General features: G+C 59.2%; 8 protein-coding genes across 8 annotated transcripts; all 8 read right to left on the bottom strand.

The window, feature by feature from the left end:
* Positions 1-3910: 3910 nt before the first annotated feature.
* Positions 3911-4630, bottom strand: LMXM_36_1350 (conserved hypothetical protein; the record flags this gene model as incomplete). Its single annotated transcript, XM_003874430.1, has 1 exon — positions 3911-4630. One exon carries the CDS (start codon positions 4628-4630, stop codon positions 3911-3913), a length of 720 nt encoding a protein of 239 aa, XP_003874479.1.
* Positions 4631-5530: 900 nt separating this feature from the next.
* On the bottom strand, positions 5531-7666 carry LMXM_36_1340 (putative N-acetyltransferase subunit Nat1; the record flags this gene model as incomplete). The annotated part of the gene is made up of 1 exon (XM_003874429.1): positions 5531-7666. One exon carries the CDS (start codon positions 7664-7666, stop codon positions 5531-5533), a length of 2136 nt encoding a protein of 711 aa, XP_003874478.1.
* A 936-nt stretch (positions 7667-8602) lies between these two features.
* LMXM_36_1330 (conserved hypothetical protein) lies at positions 8603-10006 on the bottom strand (the record flags this gene model as incomplete). The annotated part of the gene is made up of 1 exon (XM_003874428.1): positions 8603-10006. The coding sequence occupies one exon, from the start codon at positions 10004-10006 to the stop codon at positions 8603-8605; it is 1404 nt and encodes a 467-aa protein (XP_003874477.1).
* Positions 10007-10464: 458 nt separating this feature from the next.
* LMXM_36_1320 (conserved hypothetical protein) lies at positions 10465-11736 on the bottom strand (the record flags this gene model as incomplete). The annotated part of the gene is made up of 1 exon (XM_003874427.1): positions 10465-11736. The coding sequence occupies one exon, from the start codon at positions 11734-11736 to the stop codon at positions 10465-10467; it is 1272 nt and encodes a 423-aa protein (XP_003874476.1).
* Positions 11737-12536: 800 nt separating this feature from the next.
* On the bottom strand, positions 12537-13310 carry LMXM_36_1310 (conserved hypothetical protein; the record flags this gene model as incomplete). The annotated part of the gene is made up of 1 exon (XM_003874426.1): positions 12537-13310. The coding sequence occupies one exon, from the start codon at positions 13308-13310 to the stop codon at positions 12537-12539; it is 774 nt and encodes a 257-aa protein (XP_003874475.1).
* Positions 13311-14725: 1415 nt separating this feature from the next.
* On the bottom strand, positions 14726-16570 carry LMXM_36_1300 (conserved hypothetical protein; the record flags this gene model as incomplete). Its single annotated transcript, XM_003874425.1, has 1 exon — positions 14726-16570. The coding sequence occupies one exon, from the start codon at positions 16568-16570 to the stop codon at positions 14726-14728; it is 1845 nt and encodes a 614-aa protein (XP_003874474.1).
* Positions 16571-16998: 428 nt separating this feature from the next.
* LMXM_36_1290 (conserved hypothetical protein) lies at positions 16999-17580 on the bottom strand (the record flags this gene model as incomplete). The annotated part of the gene is made up of 1 exon (XM_003874424.1): positions 16999-17580. One exon carries the CDS (start codon positions 17578-17580, stop codon positions 16999-17001), a length of 582 nt encoding a protein of 193 aa, XP_003874473.1.
* Positions 17581-21827: 4247 nt separating this feature from the next.
* On the bottom strand, positions 21828-22457 carry LMXM_36_1270 (amastin-like surface protein-like protein; the record flags this gene model as incomplete). The annotated part of the gene is made up of 1 exon (XM_003874423.1): positions 21828-22457. One exon carries the CDS (start codon positions 22455-22457, stop codon positions 21828-21830), a length of 630 nt encoding a protein of 209 aa, XP_003874472.1.
* Between the last annotated feature and the right edge of the window lie 1629 nt (positions 22458-24086).

The raw sequence follows: 24086 nt of genomic DNA, 5'->3' as shown, positions 1-24086 counted from the left end.
GACCGGGTGAACGGTCGCTCTGCAGTGCAACACGCGCACACCACTTTGGTGTGTAGTGTAACCCCCCACTCACTCACCCACCACCCCAGTGTTGCTCGTTTTGTGGGTCGCTGCGAATCCTTGTGCGTATCACCACTGTTGGGGGAAGGGAGAGTGCTTGTCCGGTGTTGCCTTGGTGTTGAGCATGTGAGAAATGATCACAAAACTCTCTGCGTCTTGGTTTACCTTTGGCCAACTCCTCCTTCAGTTCCTATTTTTTTATTCTTCGCGGTAGTCGCTGGTTGCCGTGCACATCCTCGTTCTCGCTTGCGGTTCTCTGAAGGGCGTTTTGCGCATAGGGTTTACACCCTGCGGAAGGGTTACCGTGTGCGGTCCCTCATGGATGCGAGAAGAAAACTCATTAACGAGGCGAAGGATACCACAAGAAACAAATCCGATCCTTTTTGGCACCAGAGGAGGTGGCGTCCCTTTACTGTGACAAAATTCGGGATGCCATCTCTCCCTTGCGTACACTTGCGGAAGGAAGCGTGGGGGCAGTTCGCCTGCGATGCACGGTCACCGGAACTTGATCAAGGCAACATCCACTACTGCCACCGCACAACGCGCGCCTTCCTTTCTGGCAGCTTTTCTTCAACCCTTCTCGTTTTCTTTGCGTTCCTTTGTGTACCTGTCGCTCCTACTCATGTATATACGGTTTCCTTTGCTTTCTCTTCCGCGTGGTGGCAGGCTGTGTTTCGTTTTCCAGTTCTACTCTTTTGCAAGGTAAAGGGCAAACGGCCTTTCACGTCTCCTACCTTTATCCCTGCGAGTCTAGTGAGGTGAACTATGTACCTGCTCTCAGTGTCTGTGTCTGTGCCGCGTTCACCAGGAAAGCACTTCTTCCTTGCGTGTCCATTCTGTCCAGCACACCATGAGCTGGACTCCGCTCTACGCCGAGGGGTCGCAGACCCGTGGCGTGGCGCAGGGCAGCGGTGCACACGCGTTGCCGCAATGCGCCGACTGAGCCACCCCCCGGCACGGCCTGTGCCCCGAACTCTTCTCACCACTTCCGCTCGCCCGGAGTGACACAGGCCCCCCTCCCCTCCCCCATTCCTCTTTCTCGTCTCCGTTGCTGTTGCGCGCCTGCGCAGGTGAGCCCGCCAGGCACGCCGCCGACGCCTGGCATGGACGAAAATGCCGGATGAAGGCGGTGAGCCTCCCCCCTTCACCCCCTTGCGCGCGGACGGGGCGTGCGCGCTGTCGCTGTCTGCTGTGAAAAGGTGTCCTTCCGGCCGGAATCGAACCAGCGACCCTGTGATACCTGCGAACTCTACAGTCACATGCTCTACCAATTGAGCTACAGAAGGTTCACTGCAGCGTCGCATTTGCCGGGATCCCCACAAAAGAGATGATCACACCGACACCGCCCTTTTTGCGTGGGGGCTCGTAACAACGAAAAGGCCGCTAGGGGGATCGAACCCCTGACCTCCGTCTTACTAGGACGGCGCTCTGCCATTGAGCTAAGCAGCCACTCATTCCTACGGCAACTCTCGCACCAACGTTACAGCATGTCAACCAGGCCCTTCCCAGGCGCGCTTCCGGATATTCTTGTTCGGGGCTCGGTGGTTTCCCACCCCGCCGTTGGTTCGAGGGGGGTTTGCGTCAGCGTGCTTGAAAAGCATTCGATGCCGGTGTCGAGATGCAGATCCTCTCTGGTTTTCCTGTTTTGGCCGCGGACCATCGCACCCACCACTAGTCAGACTCCTCTGTGCACGCTGGGCCCTTCAAATCTCGCCGCGGACTTTGCCTTTGTACCCGCCGGGTGAAAAAAGCGAGAATTTCATGAAGCCGCGTTACGGAGACCTTAGCTAAGATTCTCCGTATATTCACAGAGTCTGGCAGTTGTTGTGCAGAGTTTTGCCCCTCCGTCTTAAGAGAGAGGGGCTTCGCTGAATGATGGAGGCAATATCCGCAGCCCCATTGGTTCACCACCGCCGCCGCTTCTCCATTTGGTTGTTTTCGTTCTCTTGTCCGATGCCCCACGTCCTCGCTCCGTTTACTTCGACGACGCAAAACGCAACTGCCTTGTGGCTTTTCCGGCATTGTGAGATCAGAATCCTGGTGAGGGCTGGTGACGACCCCTTTGCCCGGCAGCCATGGACGGGGGCGCACGCTGACGCAAACCCCCCTCGAACCAACGGCGGGGTGGGAAACCACCGAGCCCCGAACAAGAATATCCGGAAGCGCGCCTGGGAAGGGCCTGGTTGACATGCTGTAACGTTGGTGCGAGAGTTGCCGTAGGAATGAGTGGCTGCTTAGCTCAATGGCAGAGCGCCGTCCTAGTAAGACGGAGGTCAGGGGTTCGATCCCCCTAGCGGCCTTTTCGTTGTTACGAGCCCCCACGCAAAAAGGGCGGTGTCGGTGTGATCATCTCTTTTGTGGGGATCCCGGCAAATGCGACGCTGCAGTGAACCTTCTGTAGCTCAATTGGTAGAGCATGTGACTGTAGAGTTCGCAGGTATCACAGGGTCGCTGGTTCGATTCCGGCCGGAAGGACACCTTTTCACAGCAGACAGCGACAGCGCGCACGCCCCGTCCGCGCGCAAGGGGGTGAAGGGGGGAGGCTCACCGCCTTCATCCGGCATTTTCGTCCATGCCAGGCGTCGGCGGCGTGCCTGGCGGGCTCACCTGCGCAGGCGCGCAACAGCAACGGAGACGAGAAAGAGGAATGGGGGAGGGGAGGGGGGCCTGTGTCACTCCGGGCGAGCGGAAGTGGTGAGAAGAGTTCGGGGCACAGGCCGTGCCGGGGGGTGGCTCAGTCGGCGCATTGCGGCAACGCGTGTGCACCGCTGCCCTGCGCCACGCCACGGGTCTGCGACCCCTCGGCGTAGAACGGAGTCCAGCTCATGGTGTGCGGCAGAAGGGGCTCATTGAAGAAAGACTAAGGTCCTTGAAGGGTAGAGGTAGACAATTCCGTGCGGCGCCTCACACGGACTCAGATAAGAAGGTGTGCAAGGTAACCTTGCAGTTTCGCGGTGCCTTATTGGAGAGGAGAGCGAAAGGTTGGAGTGGGTGAACAGAACGGGAAGAGGCCCGGGGGGGGGGGGACACGAGAGGGAAGCGACGGGCGTGGAGAAACAAGGATGCAACGTGTATGGATAAGACGTAGGGCCATGACTATTGGCTTTGTTTATTGGTGGTGGTGGTTGATTGCGGGTGTGCTGTGCTATAGCCTCAGGCTCGATTTCTTTCCCCTTCAATGTTCTTTTTGCCTTGTGCTCTAACATCTTCCCCTCCGGTTAAGAAGACGGGGTAAGTCCCTGGGCGAGATCGTCGCTCACGCAGACGCACTCGCACGGGAGCGCAGGCAGTTTTTTTTTGTGGCGCGTGTGCCTCCCGGCGTGTCACGGCAGAAAGTCGACAGGATGATGACCGCGACTCGCATGGTTGAGGCAAAGGCACATACACGCAGAAGGTAAAACAACACGCGCCCGGTAGCTCAGAGGAACGTAGAACTCTTGCCAGACCCCACTGCACTGAAGCCGTCATGTCGAGAACAAATGCACGCCAAACAAGAAAGTTGTGAGTGAGTGGGAGAGAGGAGAATGTCGTAGGCTGCGTTGGAGAAGTGAGTGCACCGGTTGTTAGTCAAATCTACGGCACCGCGAGATCATCTTTGGTGGGAATCTCCAGTGAACGAGGAGCGGCGCAACAAACCTCACCCCATGCTGGCGGCAGAATGAACTGAACGTCTCCACAGAGAAAACAGTAATAAAGAAGAATTTGGATGCCACTACCGTAGGGCCCGATACTGACATGTACAGCGCGCCGTTGACTGGCCTTCAGCGTGACACGACTCCCTCGCCAACTAGAAATCGGCAGTGCTTAAGTGCCTTCGGCGATAGCGCATGCCGTGTTGCCGTCCACCGTGCTACGGCTTTCTTCGTTTTATCACGGGCTTCAGTTTGGCGCCGCCGTGGTCAGACGGGACTGCAGCATCAGTTGCGGTGCCGTTTTCATCGCCATGCGTGTACTGCCGGAAGTGCTCCTGGTTTGTGCGAAAGCAGTTGGCCCCATACGGGCATTTTGGCTTTCCCGTCACAGCCTCGACGGCCACTTCGTACTCATCTGTCGCCTCGGAGTCAACATCATCATCTTGTATCTTGGTGTTCGGCATCTTTGTTTTCCGCGGCGGCGCGCGTGGTCGTTTCTCGCCTGTAGACGCGGACGGTAAGCCCCCATCGACCGCAGAGCCGCTCGCCTTTGTCTTTGGCTTGGCGGCTTTGCTGCCCTTCTCCTTTAGTTCCTCGGCCACAGCGGAGTGCGCAACGTCGCCGATACGTCCAAGGATGGACGTGTCACCGACGAGCCTACCTTCACGCATCTTCTGCACGAATACCTTGTCGGCAGGTGCCAAGTCGCCTTCGCCTTGAATGGCATCGATGTCACCGCTGCTTCTTGCATTGCTCAGCTGTCGCTCCGTGAAGCAGCAGAGGTGGCGCCATTTCCACGACTCTACTCCCTCCTCGTTAAATGACATGATTACCTCGGTGCCGATTCGTAGCTCGTGTTTCTCAATCTTCTTGCCACATGACGTGTTGGAGCACTTGGCTCGTCCCGACTTGGAATACTCCACGCACAATTTTGGCATCGCACTTTCTCCTTCTTCTTTGTACTTTCTGTTTCGGTAACAGGCCACCCTCCCCTCCCCGTGACGCAACGGGGGCGTGTGTGACGAAGAAAAAAAACGCAGATGCAGATATACAAATGCGTTGGTTTCGGTCGATCATAAACCGAGCACATGACATACGGATTGCGGGCTGAGCCGCCTTGCTTCCGCTTATTTCCTGAACTCGATATGGAGAGTCGGAAAAGCTTACATATCCGTTCTCTTGTGAGGCCTAGTCGACCTGGGAATACACGCACCCTCGTTGCCAACCTACGCCAAATTCGCTCCCGTGTGCTTCGTTTGCAACACTTCGTGCACGATGTCTGTTGCAGCGTTCGTCGTACCCCGCTCCCCCTCCTCCTCCTCCTCTCTCACCGCCAAGCGAGGTTGCTACCCACACTGCCACTATGCTCGTGCTAATCTCTGCACTACGTCCAAGGGACGGAGAGAACTTCTGTTTTCTTTTTCCCCAGGCATTGCTCGAGTATGGGGGTGCATGGAGGTGTACTGAAAGGCGGAGGAGGGGGAGGGGGGAGGCTCCTTAAAAGAACTCGCGCGATAAGAAAAATACACCGCACTGTAACGACAACGGAGGCTTCGCCGCATTACGAGGTTAACAAAACTGAGGGTGTACCCAAAAGACGCGCGCACACACACACGTGTACGCATGCGCACCCGTGCGGACAGAGACAAGGGCATTCGGCTGGCAAAATCTGCCTTCCTGCATTCACCTCGAGATCCCGCTTCTCTCCAGAACAGCACACCTGCACACCATGAATCACAACGGAAAAGGAAACCACCCACACCACCATGCATGAAAAGAGTGCCTCCCAGTCTTTTTTTTTTCGGTTCGAGGGGGGAGTGGGAGTTCTCCGTTATCCGCTACTCCAGCACGGTGGCAAGAATCTCATCAACAATGGCCTGCACGCGAGAGTCCATCGTTGTCGTGGTGTACAGCCCAGTCTTGAAGGCCACAGCAAGATCCTTCGTCTTCTTGTACCGCTGTTGGTGAAGAGCAAGAAGCGCACGAGCGACAAGGAGAGGCTTCTCAGCTGCCGTGTACAGCTCGATGGCGAGCGTATGCGTACTGGCTTCGGTGTTTCGGTGGGCCAAGAGGTATCCCATGTAGCGGCTCGCCTTGACCAGAGGCTCTGACAGGACCACGTCGCCGATGTAGTAATCCTTCTGCTGCTGCTTCACCCGCTTCACTTCGTCCGCGGCGACCTCGTCAAATTTCAGCTCTGGCCTCGGCACGTGCGCAGCCCGCACAACTTCCTCGCCTTTCTCATGAATGCGCATGTAGGTGCGCACAATGGCAGGGCAAAACTTCAAGAAGAATTTGTTCCGACCCATGTTATCGTCACAGTCCAAGACGTCAAACCACGGGCGCATGGTATTGCGCCGAAATACGTAGTTGTGGAAGTCGCTGAGCTCGCAGTGGTTCTGCTCATGGTGGCGCTCGAACATGAGAAGGTTCTGCAACGCGGAGATGTAGTCGCCTTTGCGGTAGAAGGCTTCCCCCACCTCGCGCTCATACCAATAGCACTGCGACTCGAGTGCTGTGAGGTAGGTGTCACCCACCACCACTGACGGTTTGTAGAAGAGCTGCATCGTCGCCTCCCCCTTCTCCACCTGGTTGTCGCGGAAGTAGTATTTGGCGGCCTTGCTATTCAGGTATTTGTCCTGCAAATCCAACCTCCGCGCCAAATCTGCCTGCTCGGCTGCCTCGGCCGTCTTGCCCTCGCGCGCAAAAATCTTCGCCTTTTCCAGATAAAGCAACTCTAGTGTCGGTGTGTGGTTGATCGCCTTTTCAATGTAGGCATGTGCCAGCGCGTATTCACCGGTGCGGCGGTAGTGCGATGCGAGAAACGTGCGCACCCAAAGAATGTAGCACGGGTTCGCTTCCTCGCCAAAACGAGAGAAGTCCTTGGCCTCAAGCTCCCGCTCCATCATCGCGAAGACGTCACCTATAATGATGGCTCGCTCGGCATCCACGTACAACGACTTGAGCACGCTGAACAAGGACGGAATCATGCGCTGGATGTAGGGTGTGGTGAAGGCGGCGAGGCGCTCACGGAACTCCTCGATTGGCACGCAGTCCAGCGCGTGGCGTTTTGCGTAGTGGCACTTCGGGCACGCCTTCAGGACACGGTCGATGATCTCCATGTACTTCTCCGTGTACTCCGCTGCCGGACGAAGGTAGCGGTCGAGCGGGATCTTCCGCAGGTGAGCCAGAGCTGCGATGCTGTCCGCCTCCGACACACCCATCGAGATCACCTCTATGTAGCGTTTCTCCGCTTCCATGCGCTGACCGAGCTGCGCGTGCGCCTTGGCACGCAGCAGCAGCTTCGTCTCCACGTCGATAATCTCGCTGTCGTGCTTCTTCAGCAGCTCCAACGCACGCTGCGGTGCCCCGCTCTCCAGCTCGAGCTCCACACGATACAATTGTGCCTCGCTCACTTCGACGGGATTGTCGCCAGCGTCCATGATGGACGTCATGGTATCCATGACAGCTGCGGCAATCCTGCTGTGGCCTAGAATGCGGTGGCCGCACGAGAGCGCCACCCAGTTTGCGCGCACACTCGCCTTTGCCGTGACCATCTTCTCACGCGCCTCCAGGAAGAGAGGCCAGTCGCGCACTTGAATGCACGCTGACGCCAAATCGCGCAGCACCTCTGTGTTCGCCGGATCAAATGTCAGCGCACGCTTGAATGCCTTAACTGCCTCGCCAAACTTCTTGTCAAGTCGCTGGCACATGCCTAACGCGTGCCAGGCCACCATCGACTTGGGGTTGAGGAGGATAGCCTGCTTAATGGATTCGTAGCCCTCTTCCTGTCTCTCCATGTTGTACAGAACAAGTCCGCGGCCGGCAAACGTGTCCACGTGATCTGGGACGACCCTTAGAATGCATTCCGACGTGCGCAGCGCCTTGCTGTACTCACGATTTGAGTACTCGCGATTCATCCGGTCGAACAGGCGCTGCTGATCCGGCGGGAGTGTGGATGACGCCGACGACATGATTAGAGCACCTATTGTGGGACAAGAAAAGGACAGCACCGAACAAACAAGCGGAGCCGGCTTGGCAGATCCGCTTTCTCCGTTGAGGAAGGTGGTGAAGTAGTCGAGTTTAGTTAATTATTATTTTCCTGTTTGGCGTGCGCGTGCCTTGATCACTCCGGAGAGGGAGAAGGGGAAGGTTGCTTGACGTGCAGAGCAGATCCATGGTGAGCAAGCGGGATGTAGGCGGGGGCGGGGGGGGGAGGCAGCAGCAGCAGCGGCGGGAGATGAAGAATCACGCACAACAAAGAAGTCTAGCCTGCAGAAGCGCGCCAACAAGACGCATGGCATAAACGTGCTGCACATCACGCGCGCCTCTGTCGATGTCAGTAAGCCAGAGGACGAAAGGGTGAGGGGAGAGACGAGGTAACAGAAGACCTCAGCTGTGCCGGCGAAGCGTCCGGCCTTCGCGGAGGAAGAGAATTCGAGTCTTCTAGCATCCTCTTTCTTGTGTGTTCCGCATCTCTCCCAGCTACTCGGAGATTTTGCCGTGGATGGTGAAGACTACTCCCACCCTCTGCACACACCACACACAAAAGCGCGGGGGTCGAGGGTCAGCGAGGTTAGCAATACAGGTAGCTTCATCATTACAAAAAGATGAGACGGTGGGCTCTGTGATGACACGCATATGCACGCATGCACACACGCAACAACAAAAGAAAAGGTCCTTTAAAGCTCAGACACGTGATGCGAACTCTGCGACACAGGCGCCCGAAGAGTAAGCGAAGGCCAGAATGATGTTTGCTCCTCCCTATGCCGCCTATCGCGGAAACCCCTCCCTCTACATAAGCGTCCCCGCAAGCAGCTCGCACCTACCGTTCTAGCTGTAGTGGAGACAGCGGGCAAAGGCGGTCATGACACAACCACAGAGGCATGGTCGAGGCTGATTACCGTACGCTAGACGGTTGCCGGCATCCTCGCCGAGAGTGACCGATCCACCAGCACTATCTTGCGTGCCTCATCCACTGCTTTGACGTGGTAGACACAGCTCGAATCGACTGGCAGAGGTAGCGTAAATGCTGTGACGCCCTTGTCGAAGGTGAGTGTCGAGGACACCCTCTCTGCAGCGTCGTTGTTGGCGTCTGCTGTTGTTGTCACTTGGACTACAACGTTCGGCTGCGCCTCGGTCCTCAGACCCTCCAGCTGCACAGAGCATATCCTCTCAGTCCGCTCCACGATGAGCGAGATAGCCGCTTGCTCCTGCAGCGTTGCTTTCTCGAGCAGATGCATCGAATGCACAGCGAAGAGGATGGCCGCCGCAAACAGCCGTGGGAAGAGCTGAATTATAAAGAAGATCCCGACCAGGTGCCAAAGATAACGAGATTGCATGCGTGACTTGTTGTGGCTGCTCACAACTACAATAAAGGCCACTGTCATGAAGATAAAAAGCAGGACCGCGTCGCCAAGGAGTCGCATCTGAGAGCGACGCCGCGCTTCGTCAGAGAACTCGAAGCCTCCAGCGAAATCCGCCGTGGCGGAGCCGCGGGAGGCATTGCCGCCCCGCCGACCACCTCGCTTCACCGCCGCGTTGACCACATCGTACGCCTCTTTTATGTTCTGGAAGGCAACATCCTTCCCAGCGCTTGTCTCCCCCTCGTACCGTACACCGCTGCCGCGGCCGCTTCCCGCAGCCGTGTCCGGGTGGTAGTGCTTCGCAAGAATGCGGTAGTGGCGCTTCAGACGCTCCTCAGTGATAGTCTCACCGGTACGAAAGCCCAGTCGTTCCTCGAAATTCGACGAGCTCCACTTGGCGGCGCGAACGACAGCCTCCTCATCTATGGACTGTGAACCAGATGAGCCGGTGCCGTGTGGCGGCGTTGTCGCGCACCAGCGACGCCCCGACATCACCAGCACAGGGCCGGTCGTCGACACGACGCCAGAGAGGAAGGATGACCGGGTGCCCAAGAGGGCACGGCAACACATTGCTGGGCGACAACGGACTGAAAGCATTGCAGATGCGGCACCTTTGCTGCGACAAACCGTTTTCCACATTGAGACCGAGTGCTGAAAAAAAAGCGTGTCGGTACGTAGAAGTCTGTGCGGGCGTATGTGTAGCGTGGACACCGGATGGGTGGTCGTGCTATCACCTGTGACGGATAGATTGTCCACTTCGCAGACAACAAGAAACAGAGTATCTCGCAAAGGTGCGTCGTCAGACAAGTACGTGGTTACGTAGATTGTCGTCCATGTGTGGGAGAAGATGAGGAATGAGGTCGAAACAAAGTGGAAACGAGGTGCAGACGCGTACAAACGGTGAGGCCGGCTTTCATGCAGATAGGGGCGGCGGGGTGTGTGCACCATCATCACCCAAGCGTGCGAATACGCGGCTCCCAGTCAGAAACCAGCGAACGGCGAATCGACAACGCGCACACGGACACAGCCACTTACGCGCCCATGCGGGTCTTCACTCGCTACAACGAAGTCAAGCGCTGTACCTCTTGCAAGGGTGTGTGCAGATATTTTTTTAAGTGTCACAACATTGCCATCTACGCACCGGCACACCTCTAGAAAAAGAAAATTGCATCACATAGTAGTTTGCCACTGCCTGCGCAATGCGCATGAGTGTGAGTATGTGCATGCGCCCTAGTTGTCGGCAGCACTGTGGCATCCCACCGCACACCACACCTCGGACGACATGCAAGCGCACGCAAGCCAAACGTCGGCGCGACACCCTTTTCGTTTCGCCATACGGCCTTCTCCCGAGGCGTCTCTCTTTCCGAAACACGCACCTGCACTGTCGCTGTTCGCACCCCTCTACGTTACAGACCGTAGCGAGCACGTATGTCAGACAAAATGGAGGCCGCATCCTCGTACACGGAGCTCGCAATCGATGCGTTTGCCTCAGAGGCCATGGATGCTGCTGCCTCGGCATCGCCGTTCGTCCCGGCGTCCACATCGACGCAGTGAAAATCAGCCTGCTCGCCATTTGTGCGACCAGCTGTCTCCGAGGGAGAATGGTTCCGTCGTGTTATGGCAGCTGCAAACATTGATGTTTTCTTTCGCTTTTCTAGGACCGCCACAGACGTCACACGGTTCACGACCCCTGCCTTGCCGCGGTCGTCAGTGGGTGCAGCACTCCTGTTGAAAGCTGGCATGAACGAAGAAGCCGTAGTTGCTGGTGCACTTGCACGAAGCGGTGGGGATGCTGCATGAGGCTGCAGCGGAGCAGGTTGCGCGTCCTTTGACATATTCCTTATTTCCGCTTCATCGTTTCGCGCAGCACCCCGCAGCTGAAGTAACTGTGTCGCCAGCGACCGCAACACGGCAGCAACAATAGGGGTTACATCGTCGAACCCGCTAAAAGAGCACGACTCATAAATGGTAGAGAGCCGGCGGAACTCAGCCAGGACTACGGTGTCTACTTGCGCCGCTGAAACGCGCGTGTCCGATGTGCCACAAATGTCACTACTGCGTCGAGTTGCTTGAGCAGAGTCGGCACCCCGCCAGCGTAACTCCTGCTGGTAGCCTTTCAGAAGCTGGCTGTTTTCACACTGTGCAGCATCACAGTGCGTTCGCAGGGCATCCAGCATCGCGTCTTGCTCCGCCACGATCGTCTCCAGCGCCCGGATTTGCTTGCGCTGTTGAGCGGCACAGCGCCGCTCCCCGACCATCTGATGCGACACGCGCACTACCACCTGCTGGAGTTCCGAGAGAAGTGCAGAGGCAGCGTCATCCATGTAATGATCAGAGCCAGCGATAGTCACGTGCTGCTCACCACGCGGCGACGTCTGACCGCGCTGCGGCGTGGACGTACGCTGACCGCGTGGGGCGGAAAGCAAAGAAGTCGTCCTCTTCGCCGCAGTCGTCGTGGGCTGCTTCACACACGCCGTCTCACAAATGAAGGGCCAGCGCGGGGAACTAAGGTGCTGTCCTGTTTGCTCTGCCGCAGTGTACGAGCTTGCGCTTGTGCGCTTATTGGAGATCTTTCCTTGGCTACGGCCCTTGGCCTCCAGTGATATGCCGTAGTCCGATTTGGGTCGACGAAGCGCGTTTGCCGAGGAGCGTAACGCCGCGTACGAGCCGTAGCTCATCTCGGCGACAGGTTGCATCTTCACAGCAAGGGAACTAAAAAATGATGTGCCTTTACCGTGAATGTCACTCACGCAAAGGGGTCTAGACGGCTGCGCAGGGCGCTGCGATTACCGGTGTGTCTTTTGCTATCCGAGGTAAATTACTTGCGCATTTCGGCCCCCCTGATACCCCCAAATAAAAAAACACCGCAAAGACACACCCGATGCGATGAGCAGAGGGTCCCCTCTGCATACACCGGAAACACCACCGCGGCGTTTTGCGGGCACCGACGTCCTACAGAACGACGTGGTTGTGTGGACGTCAGAGAGGCGTGCACACACGACCGATGGAAAGACACAGCAAAGTGCAGAAAAGGAGAAGAAGCATACATGAATACACAACCAAAAGGTTGAGAAGCACGGCAAAGGGGTGCCAGTATAAGCATCGTATGCATGCAGACAGAGCGAGCGAGGGAGCGGCGTGTCTTAAAAGAGTCCCTTCTAGTTCACGACGAGCCTACACGCCTCGGTACTCACCAGTCGCCGACAAAGCGCTTCGCCGAACTAGAGTCACCACCACTCCTGCAGGGGTGCTAACCGACATCGTGCATATTCGACGAGGTCATTGTTATGTTCCTCTGTTGCGTTTCTCTGTGTGCGTTCTTGATGTACAGTCGAGTGAGAAAGGAGGGGGAGAGTGGCCTTGACATCCAGTGACAGAGGGGAAGCGCAAAATGAGGACTGGGCGCTGGACGTGCACCAGTGTGCGCGGCAGACGCCAGCGCCACGAGGGCATGTGATTTTCTGGGGCTTCCCCTCGCTCAAGGCGTTGGGGACTGCCCCATTAATCGCTGCTTCTCCACCAGAAATTGCCGGAACTCCTCCTCCGCTCTGGCTAATGCGTCCCGCTGAGACCAGATTTCTTCCTCCTTGCACTTCAGCACCCGGTACGTCTCGAGGGAGCGGCGGCGACGCTCCTCTTCCTCCTCCCGCTGCGCCTCACGCTCGAGACGCTCCCGCTCCCTCCGCAGAGTTGACAACTGGTGCCCCAGTCGCTCCTCCTCACGACGATGCTCCTCCAACTGTGCTCGCGCCGGCGACCGGCTCGGAACAGATGAATGAGATGGATCGACATCCCCGGCGGCGGAAACTCGAGTGCTAATACCGCTCTTCGGCCACGGAGAGGAGGCGCGGCAGTTGGCGTGCAGCGACGCAAACGCGCCCAAGGTCCCGGTCATGGAGGATGCTCGACTGCGCGCTGGCGGCCGCGGGGGTGGCAGCTCCTTCTGCAGGTCCACGTGCCACTGCGTCTGCGGCTGAAAGACATACAGCTGGTCGTACTCGTGCAGCTGTGTCAGTGATTTGAGCGTTGTCCAGCGCAGCAGCACGTCATCGTAGATGAAGACACTCATTACTTGAAAGGCTTCCGTCAGACTTGTGCTATGCTCTACTCCACCGGACTCCTCCACCTCACGGTTAAAAATACGAGCGATGTCACTCTCCAGGCACCGAAGTGTGGCCGGAAAGGTGTCTAGGGCAATCTCAAGATTCACCTTCTTGCCCGCCAAATCTGCGCAACATAACAACGTGAACATGACAGTGACTCCTCTGTGTGAGAGTCGGCGTGCGTCGTCTCGGATATCAACAGTGGCGCGAGAGGGCTCGTTCGACGGGGTGCTGGTTTTCGGTGTGCTTGTGGTTTGTCTTGGGAAGAAAGAGGGAGCGGCGTGCGAAATATGTTGGTGTCGTCTATGCGTTCAGTATTCATAAATCTACTCCCACAACCCAGCCCATTAACAAAAAGAAACGCCGTCAGGGCCCGCCGGGTGCTTCGGTTTGTATGCGTGTATATGTACGCGTATGCTTGTGTGTGTGTGCGGAGGTGACGAGTCACACAAAAACAAGAAATGAGTGAAGATTCTATGCCGCGAGAACACACGAAATGCCACCAATGACAGACAGACACACCCACATGCCCACACGCATACAAACAACACAGAAAACTGAAATGCACCAAGAGTGTACGTCGTCGTCTCTCGCTTCAAATTGCCATGCAGGACGGAGTAGAGTCGAAAAAAAGCAAATGCATGCCAAAATATTGAGCAAGATGAAGGGCAGAGACGGAATAGTTGTCGAGGAAGATGAGAGGTAAGAGGACCGGGCAGGAGAGCGGCAAGAGCAATCCCACGAGGACTACCTCGGCTTGCCTATCATGCGCCCCGGTAAGAACTGTGCAAGTACCTTTTAAAATCGTGCACAGTGGCTATCATTAGACACCAACGATTTTTTTTTCAGGCGCTACCGCGTCTCTTTCGCCACACAACAAAAGTTCAATTTCATTCTCTCTCAACCACCCAGAGGCTCCCATCAGCCCGGTGCGCAGCAGCGGTATACACACGTTGCTGCAATGACCCGACTGAGTCACCCCCAGCACGGCCTGTGTCCCGAACTCTTCTCACCACTTCCGCTCCCCCGGAGTGACGCAGACCCCCTCCCCCAACACACACGCACACCACCTGACGCCGTAGGTGCTTGGCCCTGTCGCCGCCATAAGTTGATCGGGGGTAACAGGGACACAGGGGGAGGGGGGTGACGGGCTGCTTGGCGTCCGCATATACACACTGTGCGTGGGTGCCTGGATCCTGGTGCCACGACGCGGCGCCCCCTCCCCCGCTCCACTGGCCATCAGAGGTCACCAAAAGCGCTGGAACCAACAAGAAGAAAAAAACAGGCCTCCCACACGATCCAAATGATGGAGGATCGGATCACTTTGTGGCCGCCCATGACGGCAAGCGAGTCCGCTGGCTTCTTGTTTTCCTTTTCGGCTACCTTTTACTGGCAGCTGGCTCGAGGGACTTGCAATCATGTCGATTGCGAACGCACATACGCACAAATACGTCACTCCCAACACACTCTCACAAGCACGCAGAGATACAGATACAGGCTAACACGTGGCGCACTGCAAGGAACGGGCGTGAATCGTAATCTGCCAGCGGCGTTGCGGAGACACTCACAAAGGCATGAAATGGTCCTGGTTCTGACGGAAGAAGCGGGCAAGGACGACGACGATCGTGTAGAGCGCCAGCACATCCTCTCTGCAAATGTCGTCGAGGGAGGCATACAAAGGCGGAGCCGCGTCCGAGCTGCGAGCATGGAGTTTGCTGAGCAGCAAGTCGCGGGTGCTGCCGGAGACACCCTGCCAAGCTGCGAGTGTGCGGAGATGTCGGCAGCAGGTGCGGAATAGGTCATGTGCCAGGCGGTCTGTGTCAGGGTCAAGCGGGATATCGAGCGCGCTGAAAGCCGCGAAGAGCCACACGCCGTAGCCCACTGAGGTCGTACGCTCGCGCGACGAGTGAGAGGTCGGCATGAGAAAACGAAGAAAAGAGAGCACCGCCCGCTGGTCAGGACTAAGCGTCGTCGGAAAGATAACAGGCGCGGTCAGCAACCAGACGCGCGTCGGCACCGGCTCATTCTCTTCAGTCGCAGCCTCTGTGTTGTCAAAGAACCTCGGTCGATCCGAGGACCCGGCGTCACTCTCAGACGCTGAGCATGATGCTCTGTCGTCCAGCGAAGCATCCGACACGCTGATCTGTTCCGCGCAAGAGCGCGCGCCACGCAACAGCCGGCTTGCCGTGGCGGTGAACATCGCCGAGGTACTAGCTGCACTCAACCACAGGATATCTGAAAGCCGTGGCGCGCACCCGCCTTCTGGCCCGTGATTATTGAGGTAATCATGCCAGGCCTTGATGTTGTAGTCCATCGGCGCACAAACACGGCGACGCCGAGATAAGAGCCGGTAGACGGCGGCTGCCGCTGACCAGTGCGAGCTGAATACCGCATCTGAAAACTCAGCCAGCGCCTGCGTGAAAGACGGGAGACCAACCGAACGCACTAGCTCGCGAACATCGCTGCTTGACAGGTCCCAGTAATCTCGCCGTGACCCCTGATGAGTCGAATTGTCGTTTACCGACTCCTTTTCCCACACATTCGACTGGGTTTGCCGCGTTTCTTCCAAGAGGGCCTCCACATCCTCGATGCCGTAACGGAGGATGAGGACATACTCACGCATTTTGTTCACGCGGTCGACAGTCGCCTCCACAAACATCATGGACGGCGCCACCGCCGCGTCAAGTTTTCGCTCTTGCAAGGACGCAGGAAACCACTTCGCCATGAGATTGATGCGCTGAGCCACCCCTTCTACCGGCGGAACCGGCGCCGTGGGCGACGCCACATTCGTCAAATTCAACCCATCTTCAAAGGTTACGCCTCTGGGGGACAAGTCCACCGAGAGGGGCTGACCTGTGCTTGTCGCAGGTGTAGCAGTTACCATCGCGTTCGACTTCACCGGTGATGCTGCAAGTCGGTCCTTTTCATCGCTGCCGCTGCGCGATCGCTTCGCCAGCCTTTTCTTTTTCATTGGCAGTTGCTGTACCTCCCGCTGTGCGTCATGCACTTGCACCACCACCAAACCACTTGTGGTACTGTTGGAGGTGACATATATGCCAGAAGTGCCACCGTCGCTAGCAGACGCCGCATATCCGTCGTTGTTGGGAACGGTTGCTTCCTCTCGAGCCACACCGGCCCATCCGAATCGACTAGACTGGATCTTTTTACCAAGCTTGAGGTACGCTGCGGCGTCGGCCATGTGAAACACGGGGGGATGGGTGGGTGGTCGTGGTGGGTGAGGGAAGGTGCGATTGCACTCACGATACACTGCTGGCACAGAAAGAAACAGAAACAGGAGTAGAATCGGAAGGACCTCTCCGCTTTCAATGATGTCATGTGTGTCGTCTCCGGAGCTAATAATGCGTGGCAGCGGCGCGGACGAAAATATACGCCGCGTACACGCATACATATGCATGTATATAAACATCCCACGCACAGGCGAGAGGGGGAGAGAGATATGAAGAGAAGATGCGCAAGGGCAAAAAAAATCTATCCGTGGTCGAGGCATGACTCACGGATCGCCTGTGTGCATGAAAAGAGGGAGGCCAGTACGCCGCGGAAAAGACGGAGCACGAGACATCTCTTCTGTGCGTCACGGTTCCTTTTGCCAGAAAGGACCTCAGGAAGCGAAAGAAAAAAAAACAGTCGTGCTGCCGTCGCACCGACGCTATAGTTGCTCACTAGACAGCCACAAATGCGTATCACTCAGAAGCGCACACGATCAGCATTGAGGATTTAAGCTGCAAAGTTGGGGAGAGGATACGGAGAAGACACTTCGTACATAGTGTACATAGGAAGAAATAAACACTACACACGCACCGACTTGCCGCCCGACAACTATGCCCCCGCTTTCGTGGTGCAGAGGCGATTCGATGCCTCGTCGGCTTGCGCGCGAGAAATGGTACCGGTGTGAATCTCGGTCGGTGCCAGGTACGTATCGTACAGGCGTTTCTCCGTTTTCTTCTTGGCCTCCAGGCGGTCGTAGTACATATGTTGCACGAAACTTTTCAGCGGGACCTTTGTCTCGCTGGTGGGGCGGTGGTATTGGTGTTGATGGCGAACCTGCTCCATGTTTGCCTGCTTCCGTTCAAGCGCATTGTTGAACAGTCGCTTCACCGATGTTTCCTCGTCCTGTGGTGAAAGTGGTGCAGCTCTGAGTAAGGTACCGCGCGTGTGCGCACCGTAAGCGGCCTGCTCTGCCGCTGCAAGACGCTCTTGTTTGTGTTGGAGGCTCTGGGTATAGAGCCGGTCCGTCATCCTCGACAGCGCCTCCGGCGAGATTCGCTTCGTCGGACACACCTCGAACGGGTCACGCAGTTCCACCTCACGCCGTGGCGCCGTCAGTCGCTTAATATGTTGGTCCAAATCCTCCGGCGTAAGTCGCTTTCCTGCGGTAATGGTATCGTAGCTTTCCATCATGATGCCAATCACAGCCCATGAGATCCCTTGTACAGCGACAACAGAAGGACGAGCAAACAAATTTGTACCACGTTGCTAGAAGTCTTCTGGCGGGTACCCGCCGAGCCACGAGAGAGAAGGGTGCGGAGAAATACGTGGGAGACCATTACTGCAGACAAGAGTCATATGAGGAAGAAAGAAACAAAAAGGAAAAAAAACATTATCGGCTGACGTGAGCCCAAGCATAAGTCCCCGCATCTCCTCCAGCAGAAGAAAGGACAGCGGGAGAGAACGCGGCGGCAACGGCGTATCGTCCACCAGGTTGAAAACGAGGACAGAAACCTCTTCCTTTGGCAATCGGCCACGGAAACGGCTGAGTGACAGGGGCCGGTTCTGTCTTGCTTTGAGGTTATCGCGAGAAAGCATGCCAACGACGTGAAGGCAACTCCATTCGCTTCACGGCCACCTGAGTGCCAGCAGCATAGCGCTTCATCGCGAGCATGTCCACAGAGGGCTGGGACTTCATGCCATACACTATCCCCGAACCACGAAAACCTCGATTGCACGACTCCAACGAGCAACGCTTGCAGCTGCCGTTATCATAGTCTGCTTTTTTTCGTGACAGAAGAGCGACACGAGCAATGATGGCTCAGCACCACCTCGGTTTTGCCCACATAATGCCCCGCAACACTGCACACCGGGCTCTCTCACAGTCTAGTGCCCACTCTTCGTATCGTTAGGCAGCGCTGGGCTGCCGATGTCGCCAAAGAGACGCGCGGACACGGCCACGCCCGTGCCCGCACACCGCGAGGCGCGTCGGCGATTCAACAAGTATACGGCCCCCACCTTCCATTTCCAGGTTTTGCAGCGACGCGCTGATGCCGGAGGCAGTGCAGCGGCAGTGGGCGGTACGACGCCCAGCGCTGTCGGCTGGCACGCGCCCGTCACGAGGCGTCGATAGAGGTCGGCATTCTGCGAGACGCGCACTTCACCCACACACAGGACCGACAGGGCACCTGGCGTACCAGCCCTTCAGCATCGCGGTGCAGCAAGAGAGAAGAAGCACGCGGCGGTGGCGTCTCCGTGACCACACAGCACGGCACGGGCACAGCGGTGCGCCCTCCCCCTTTCTCAACGACAAAGGGGACGCAGTGGCGTTGCGGCTGTGGTGCCACGTTCCTGCCAGGCACACACACGCCACGCACGCCCGCGCACCTGAGAGTCACCTCGCGGCACGGGAGGTTCTCCATCAGGCACCAGGCAATGTCGCTCGCCGTCCGCACACCGCCGACGCCGCCGCGCAGACGTCACCACGGCGGCACGCGGCCCAGTCATGCTCGTCTCGCAAGACACACAGGAGACCGCGCCGGCACTGGCCACTACCGCAACCCGACAGCGCACCACGAAGGGAAGGCGGATCGCACACGCCGTCACACCCACGACAAACGCCGCCACGCAGCGCCCTGCACGCTAGAGCTGACGCGGTCGGACGCAGCTCTTGAGCGGCTGCCCTGCGCCGCCTTCTCTCTCGGCCATGCCCATCAAACAGCCAGCCTCCAAGGACGGACGCAGCCCTGCTGCGCCTTTACTCCGTCCCCTTGGCACACTGAGAAGCAGCCGGCGCAAAGGCACCTCCAGCGGAACGCCCTCAGCCGGCTGCGCGAACCGCCACTCGTCCTGCACCGGATCGTACAGCACCATTTCCTGCACATCTGGCTGCCTCAGCACCGCCATCGCTCCAATGGCGTCATCACGCACGCCGTCGGTGTACGGCATCGAGGCGAGCTGTCAGATCGCCGCACGCGCAGGCGAGCCGGGCGGTCCCAGCACAGCTTGCAGCCGACGCATCGCTCTCACAAGCATGAGGCTCGTGTACGCGACCGGGTCCGCGCCGCGCTGGCGCAGCGCAGTGCACAGCTGCGCCGCCGTCCTCGAAAACGCTCGCCGGGTGCGTCGGGCCCACACCAGCCAAGAGCCCTTCTAGACTATTCCACCGCCTTCTCGGTGACGGCAGAGGGCCAGGCGCGCTGCCCACACACTCACGCCAGTGACCGCCGTGCGACAACACAGAGTCCACGCCGCCGCATCCACCACTCCACGCCGGCAACCGACACCAAACCAAAGAGACTCAGGACAATGCCCGCGAAGCCTCGCCGCATGGCCCTTCACAAGGGGCACAAGTGTGAGTGCCTCGTGTTGACGTGTGCGTGTCTGCGCGGCTCACGGCTGGGCGGCTCCCCTGCACCACCGTGCTTCGAGAACCACTCACCAGCCGCGTGCCAGCGTGCAGCAGAGAGAGGAGTGGGGCGCATGATGAGGCATCGGCACAGAAAGCGGCTGCGCTGCCAGACGGCGCGCACACGCACGGACATGCACACACACATATATATATATATGCCGACATGCGAGAGCGCACACCTGCACGCGCATGGCGCAGCCCCACCACGCGCAGCAGCACCGCGCGCGGCGTGCAACACACCCTACCCTTCCTCTCCAGGAGGACGACGGGGGCGGCAGTGGCGGTGTTGGGTTGAACGCGTCGGACAAGGGAGGCAAGCATGGTAACGAGCACGCACGAAGGCGTGCCACAAAGCAAATAGTGGAGAAGCGAGAGAAGAGAGAAAGGCGCACGCACGCCGTCCGCCCTGCCAGGCGAGGACAGCAAGCGAGCGGTCCGCGAGGACAACGCAACGGGAGACGCTCGGCGGTGTGGTTGGACACAAAAACAGAGATACAGATAAATCAATGCACTTTCCGTTCACGTGCGTCGGTGCGCGTGTCTGTGGTTACTAACAACATCTGCATCGCCTTCCCACCGCCTCCCTTCCACCGCGCACAGGCCGACACATGCGCGCGTGCAGCAGCAGTGCGCCCCTACGCCCTGTGGCACGGCGGCCACATCTGCGTCCTCGAGGACGAGCCGTCCTGCCGCTGCACCGGGCCATGCGTCCAGCGGGCTCGCACCGCCCCCTCCCCGTTCCGCCACCTCGCAGACGTGCCTGCGCCATCGCCGCACGCCGTGCTCCCAGCGGGGCCGCCCTCAGCGTCGCGCTCCACGGCGCAGGCGGTGGCCGTTGTACATGCCGCACGGGCCCAGGGAGAATGCTGCCCAGCCACAGGTCAGGGCCATGTGAGACCCCGCAGTCTACCTGCACGCCGTGCTTCTCTCCCTCCGTCGTGCCAGGCCTGCTGCACCCCGTCATACGGCGTGGGGACTCCACACAGTGGAGCCTGGAGGACTGAGTGGGGTGCACAAGCAACAAATCCATCGAAACGAATCGCACAAGAGAGAGGCGCGGAGACACAGCCACACAGGGGGCGCAGACGTCAGAGGAGCCAGCAGGAAAGCAGCCGCGCCTCGGCTGCAGCCCTTCGCTGCGCCGTCGCCACCGTCAGCCGACTCCGCCACCACGCACGCGCACGCCACGCCTCCCTCTGCGCCGAAAAGAGAACAGCAAGCATAAGTGAGCTCGAAAGAGAAGAACGTCAAGTAAGGCGAGAGCGCGGGGCGGCAACCGCCAACAAAGCACCAGCACCGAGACAACGCTCCCCACGCGTCGGCGCGCCAGCAGCACGCAAGAGCCGCGGCCGCAGCAGAAGGGCGCGGTTGCGGGGGCGGGGGCCGCTCACGGAAGACGGCGGAGGAGGGTCACAGGGGCGCATGCGCCAGCGCACACGCACACGCCGTGTACCACACGCCAGAATGGCTGGAAGTGCTGCAGTCGCCCCTCGGCAGCGGTGCCTCTGAACGGGCGTGCCGCTGCGGCCTGCGCAGGCGCCGCCATCTTGGCTTGCCCCATGCGCCTGGTCGTCCGCCCAACGCCACCCCCGCCCCCGCGCCGGCTTCTCCCACGCGTCGCGGCTGCCCGCACCCCCGCCCCCACCGCGGGGCCATTCGCCACACACCCTCGCTCCCCCTTGCCCGCGCACACGGTCCGCCCCTGGCCACCGTGCCGGCGCACCGCGCCTTCCTCCGCCTCCGCGCTCCGCCAAGGGTGCGCCGCGCCGCCACCAACAACCCAGCAGCCATGCGCCGACACCACAGCAGCGCTTCGGGGGAGGGGGAGGGGAAGGGGAGACGCACAGGGCCACACTCGTCAAGACACGCACGCGCACAACGAGAGCGATGGGCCGGCCAAGGGCACACACGGGAACCCGCAGCTTCCGCACGCTCCTCCTCACTCACACCAGCCCCACCACGAAGACGTCGCTGTGGAGGAGCAGTGCTGCTATCGAGCCCGACATCCGCTCCCTCTGCTCACCCCATGCTACTCTTCCGCTGCCGGTCGCTTGGTGTGCTTATCCTCGTCACTGTCCGTGACCGTGCACGGGAGCAGCAGGATCACCGTGTTGATGATATCCAGTATCCACGCAATCACAAAGAGAACAAAGCCGGCACCATATGTGAGAAGGTTCTTGAAACGTAAGCACTGTGAGTCATCATTGCTGTTGTACGTCACTGCCATGGCCGCCCACACAACGCACAAGGTGACGATGCCAACGATGTTCAGCGCCAGGCACACCCAACGAATGAAAGAGTAGCCGTACAGGATTGCAAAACTGGCGACGAACGCCCCACCGTATACCAGAATGGAGATGATGGCGAACGCCTGCGCAGCGCGGAAGCGGTGGAGTAAGGCAGGACACTGGCTGAATTCCTCATTTATTGTGAACAGGTAATGAAGAAAATAGCAGTCGGATTTAAAACCCCACAACGTGTAGCAAGTAAATGTGCCATCCGGTAAAACGTCTTTTCGACGGAACATATCGATCGGCGTGGCCACCAGCACGAAAAAGAATGCGATGAACTGCAGGATGATGTACACGAGGAGAAGGACGTTGTCCGCCACGGCCCCCAACAGACAAGATCGAAGAGATGCCAGATTAAAAGCGGGCATTGTCACAAAGAGCAACAGCAGAGGGGGTAGTGGGGGGATGAGATGGCGCAGCACAGCGGACGAGGAGGGAAGAGGCACGGGGGGGGGAGGCAGATGGGAGAGCGGGAGAGAGCGGAGCAATGGCGACGCGATGGCCTTGTGGGTGCGGCGTGTGCGTGCACGCGTTATCGTTTGGCGTCCGGTGGCGTGCGTGCGTGTTGTGAGAGGCGGAAGGGGGATGGGCGGCGTGGGCAGCAGTGAAACAGGGCGAGAAGAGAGATGGAGAGAGAGGCGGAGGGGGAGGGGAGGCAGTGGCCGGGAGACAGGCAAGCGACGCTGCCAGGCGTGCACAGCGGGAGCACAGTGGCTGCTGGCTGGCACACACACGCAGAGGAAGCACACAGGCAGGGGTGCCGCCGGCATTCTGTGAGACGCGCACTTCACACACACACACACAGACACACAGGCCCGACAGGGCACCTGGTGCACCAGCCTTTCAGCATCGCGGTGCAGCAAGAGAGACGACGCACGCGGCGGTGGCGTGTCCGTGCCCACTCAGCACGGCACGGGCACAGCGGTGCGCCCTCCCCCTTTCTCAACGACAAAGGGGACGCAGTGGCGTTGCGGCTGTGCTGCCACGTTCCTGCCAGGCACACACACGCCACGCACGCCCGCGCACCTGAGAGTCACCTCGCGGCACGGGAGGTTCTCCATCAGGCACCAGGCAATGTCGCTCGCCGTCCGCACGCCGTCGGAGCGGGGGCCGGCTCGCGCCGCCCGGTGTGGGACGCGAGACGACGACCCAGCCGGCCGGGTGGGCTCGTGAGGCGCAGGTGCCGGAAGCATCACCAGAGCAGCACCAATTACACCATCCGGTCATGCGGAGTCCACCGCGGGAGTGGGGTGGCGGGTCGCCACGCCGTATGTGACGGCATGCAGCGGCTCGACGCGGACTGAGGGGAGAGAAGCGCGGCACGCAGGCAGACACGGCAGGGTCTCACAGCGTCCGCTTGCGGTATGACCCGGTGCAGCGGCAGGACGGCTCGTCCTCGACCACGCGGATGTGGCCGCCGTGCCACAGGGCGTAGGGGCGCACTGCTGCTGCACGCGCGCATCTGTCGCCGTGTCGCGTGGTGGGCTCGGCACGCTCAACACAAAAGGCAATCGAGCGCCGGCGGACCGCGTGACGCCGCTGACAGCCGCCTCGAGGCGCGTGCACTGCGCCAGGCCCTCCAGGCGATGGACTCGCGCCTAGCACGCCTGCACCCCCTCCACCTCCGCAGCATCAGAGCCGCACCACCCGCAATCAGCGTCTCCGCATGCGCAGTTCATCGTCCGCCTTCTCCGGAGCCTTCGAAGCACATGGGGTGCCATCACTAGCCGGTCTCACCGCTCGTCAGCTCCGACAACCGCAGGCCGCGCGAGCCCCATGAACGCATGAGCGCCACATGCACAGCTGCGTTGCCGACACCAGCGAAGTCGCAGCCCAACGCAAGCGGCGCCACCGTCTCCACCGTCGAGACAACAGCTGCAGACAGACCACACCGGTCCGGCACGCCTCCTACGGCGTGAGAGAGGCATCGAATGGAGTGGGGCCAATGGGACCCGGTATGACGGACTCGGGCGTACCCACATTCGTGCACGGCGACT

Source organism: Leishmania mexicana, chromosome 20 (genome assembly GCF_000234665.1).
Source record: "Leishmania mexicana MHOM/GT/2001/U1103 complete genome, chromosome 20".
NCBI lineage: Eukaryota > Euglenozoa > Kinetoplastea > Trypanosomatida > Trypanosomatidae > Leishmania > Leishmania mexicana.
Note: the sequence above shows the minus strand (reverse complement) of the source record. Positions and strands in the feature narration are given on the sequence as shown.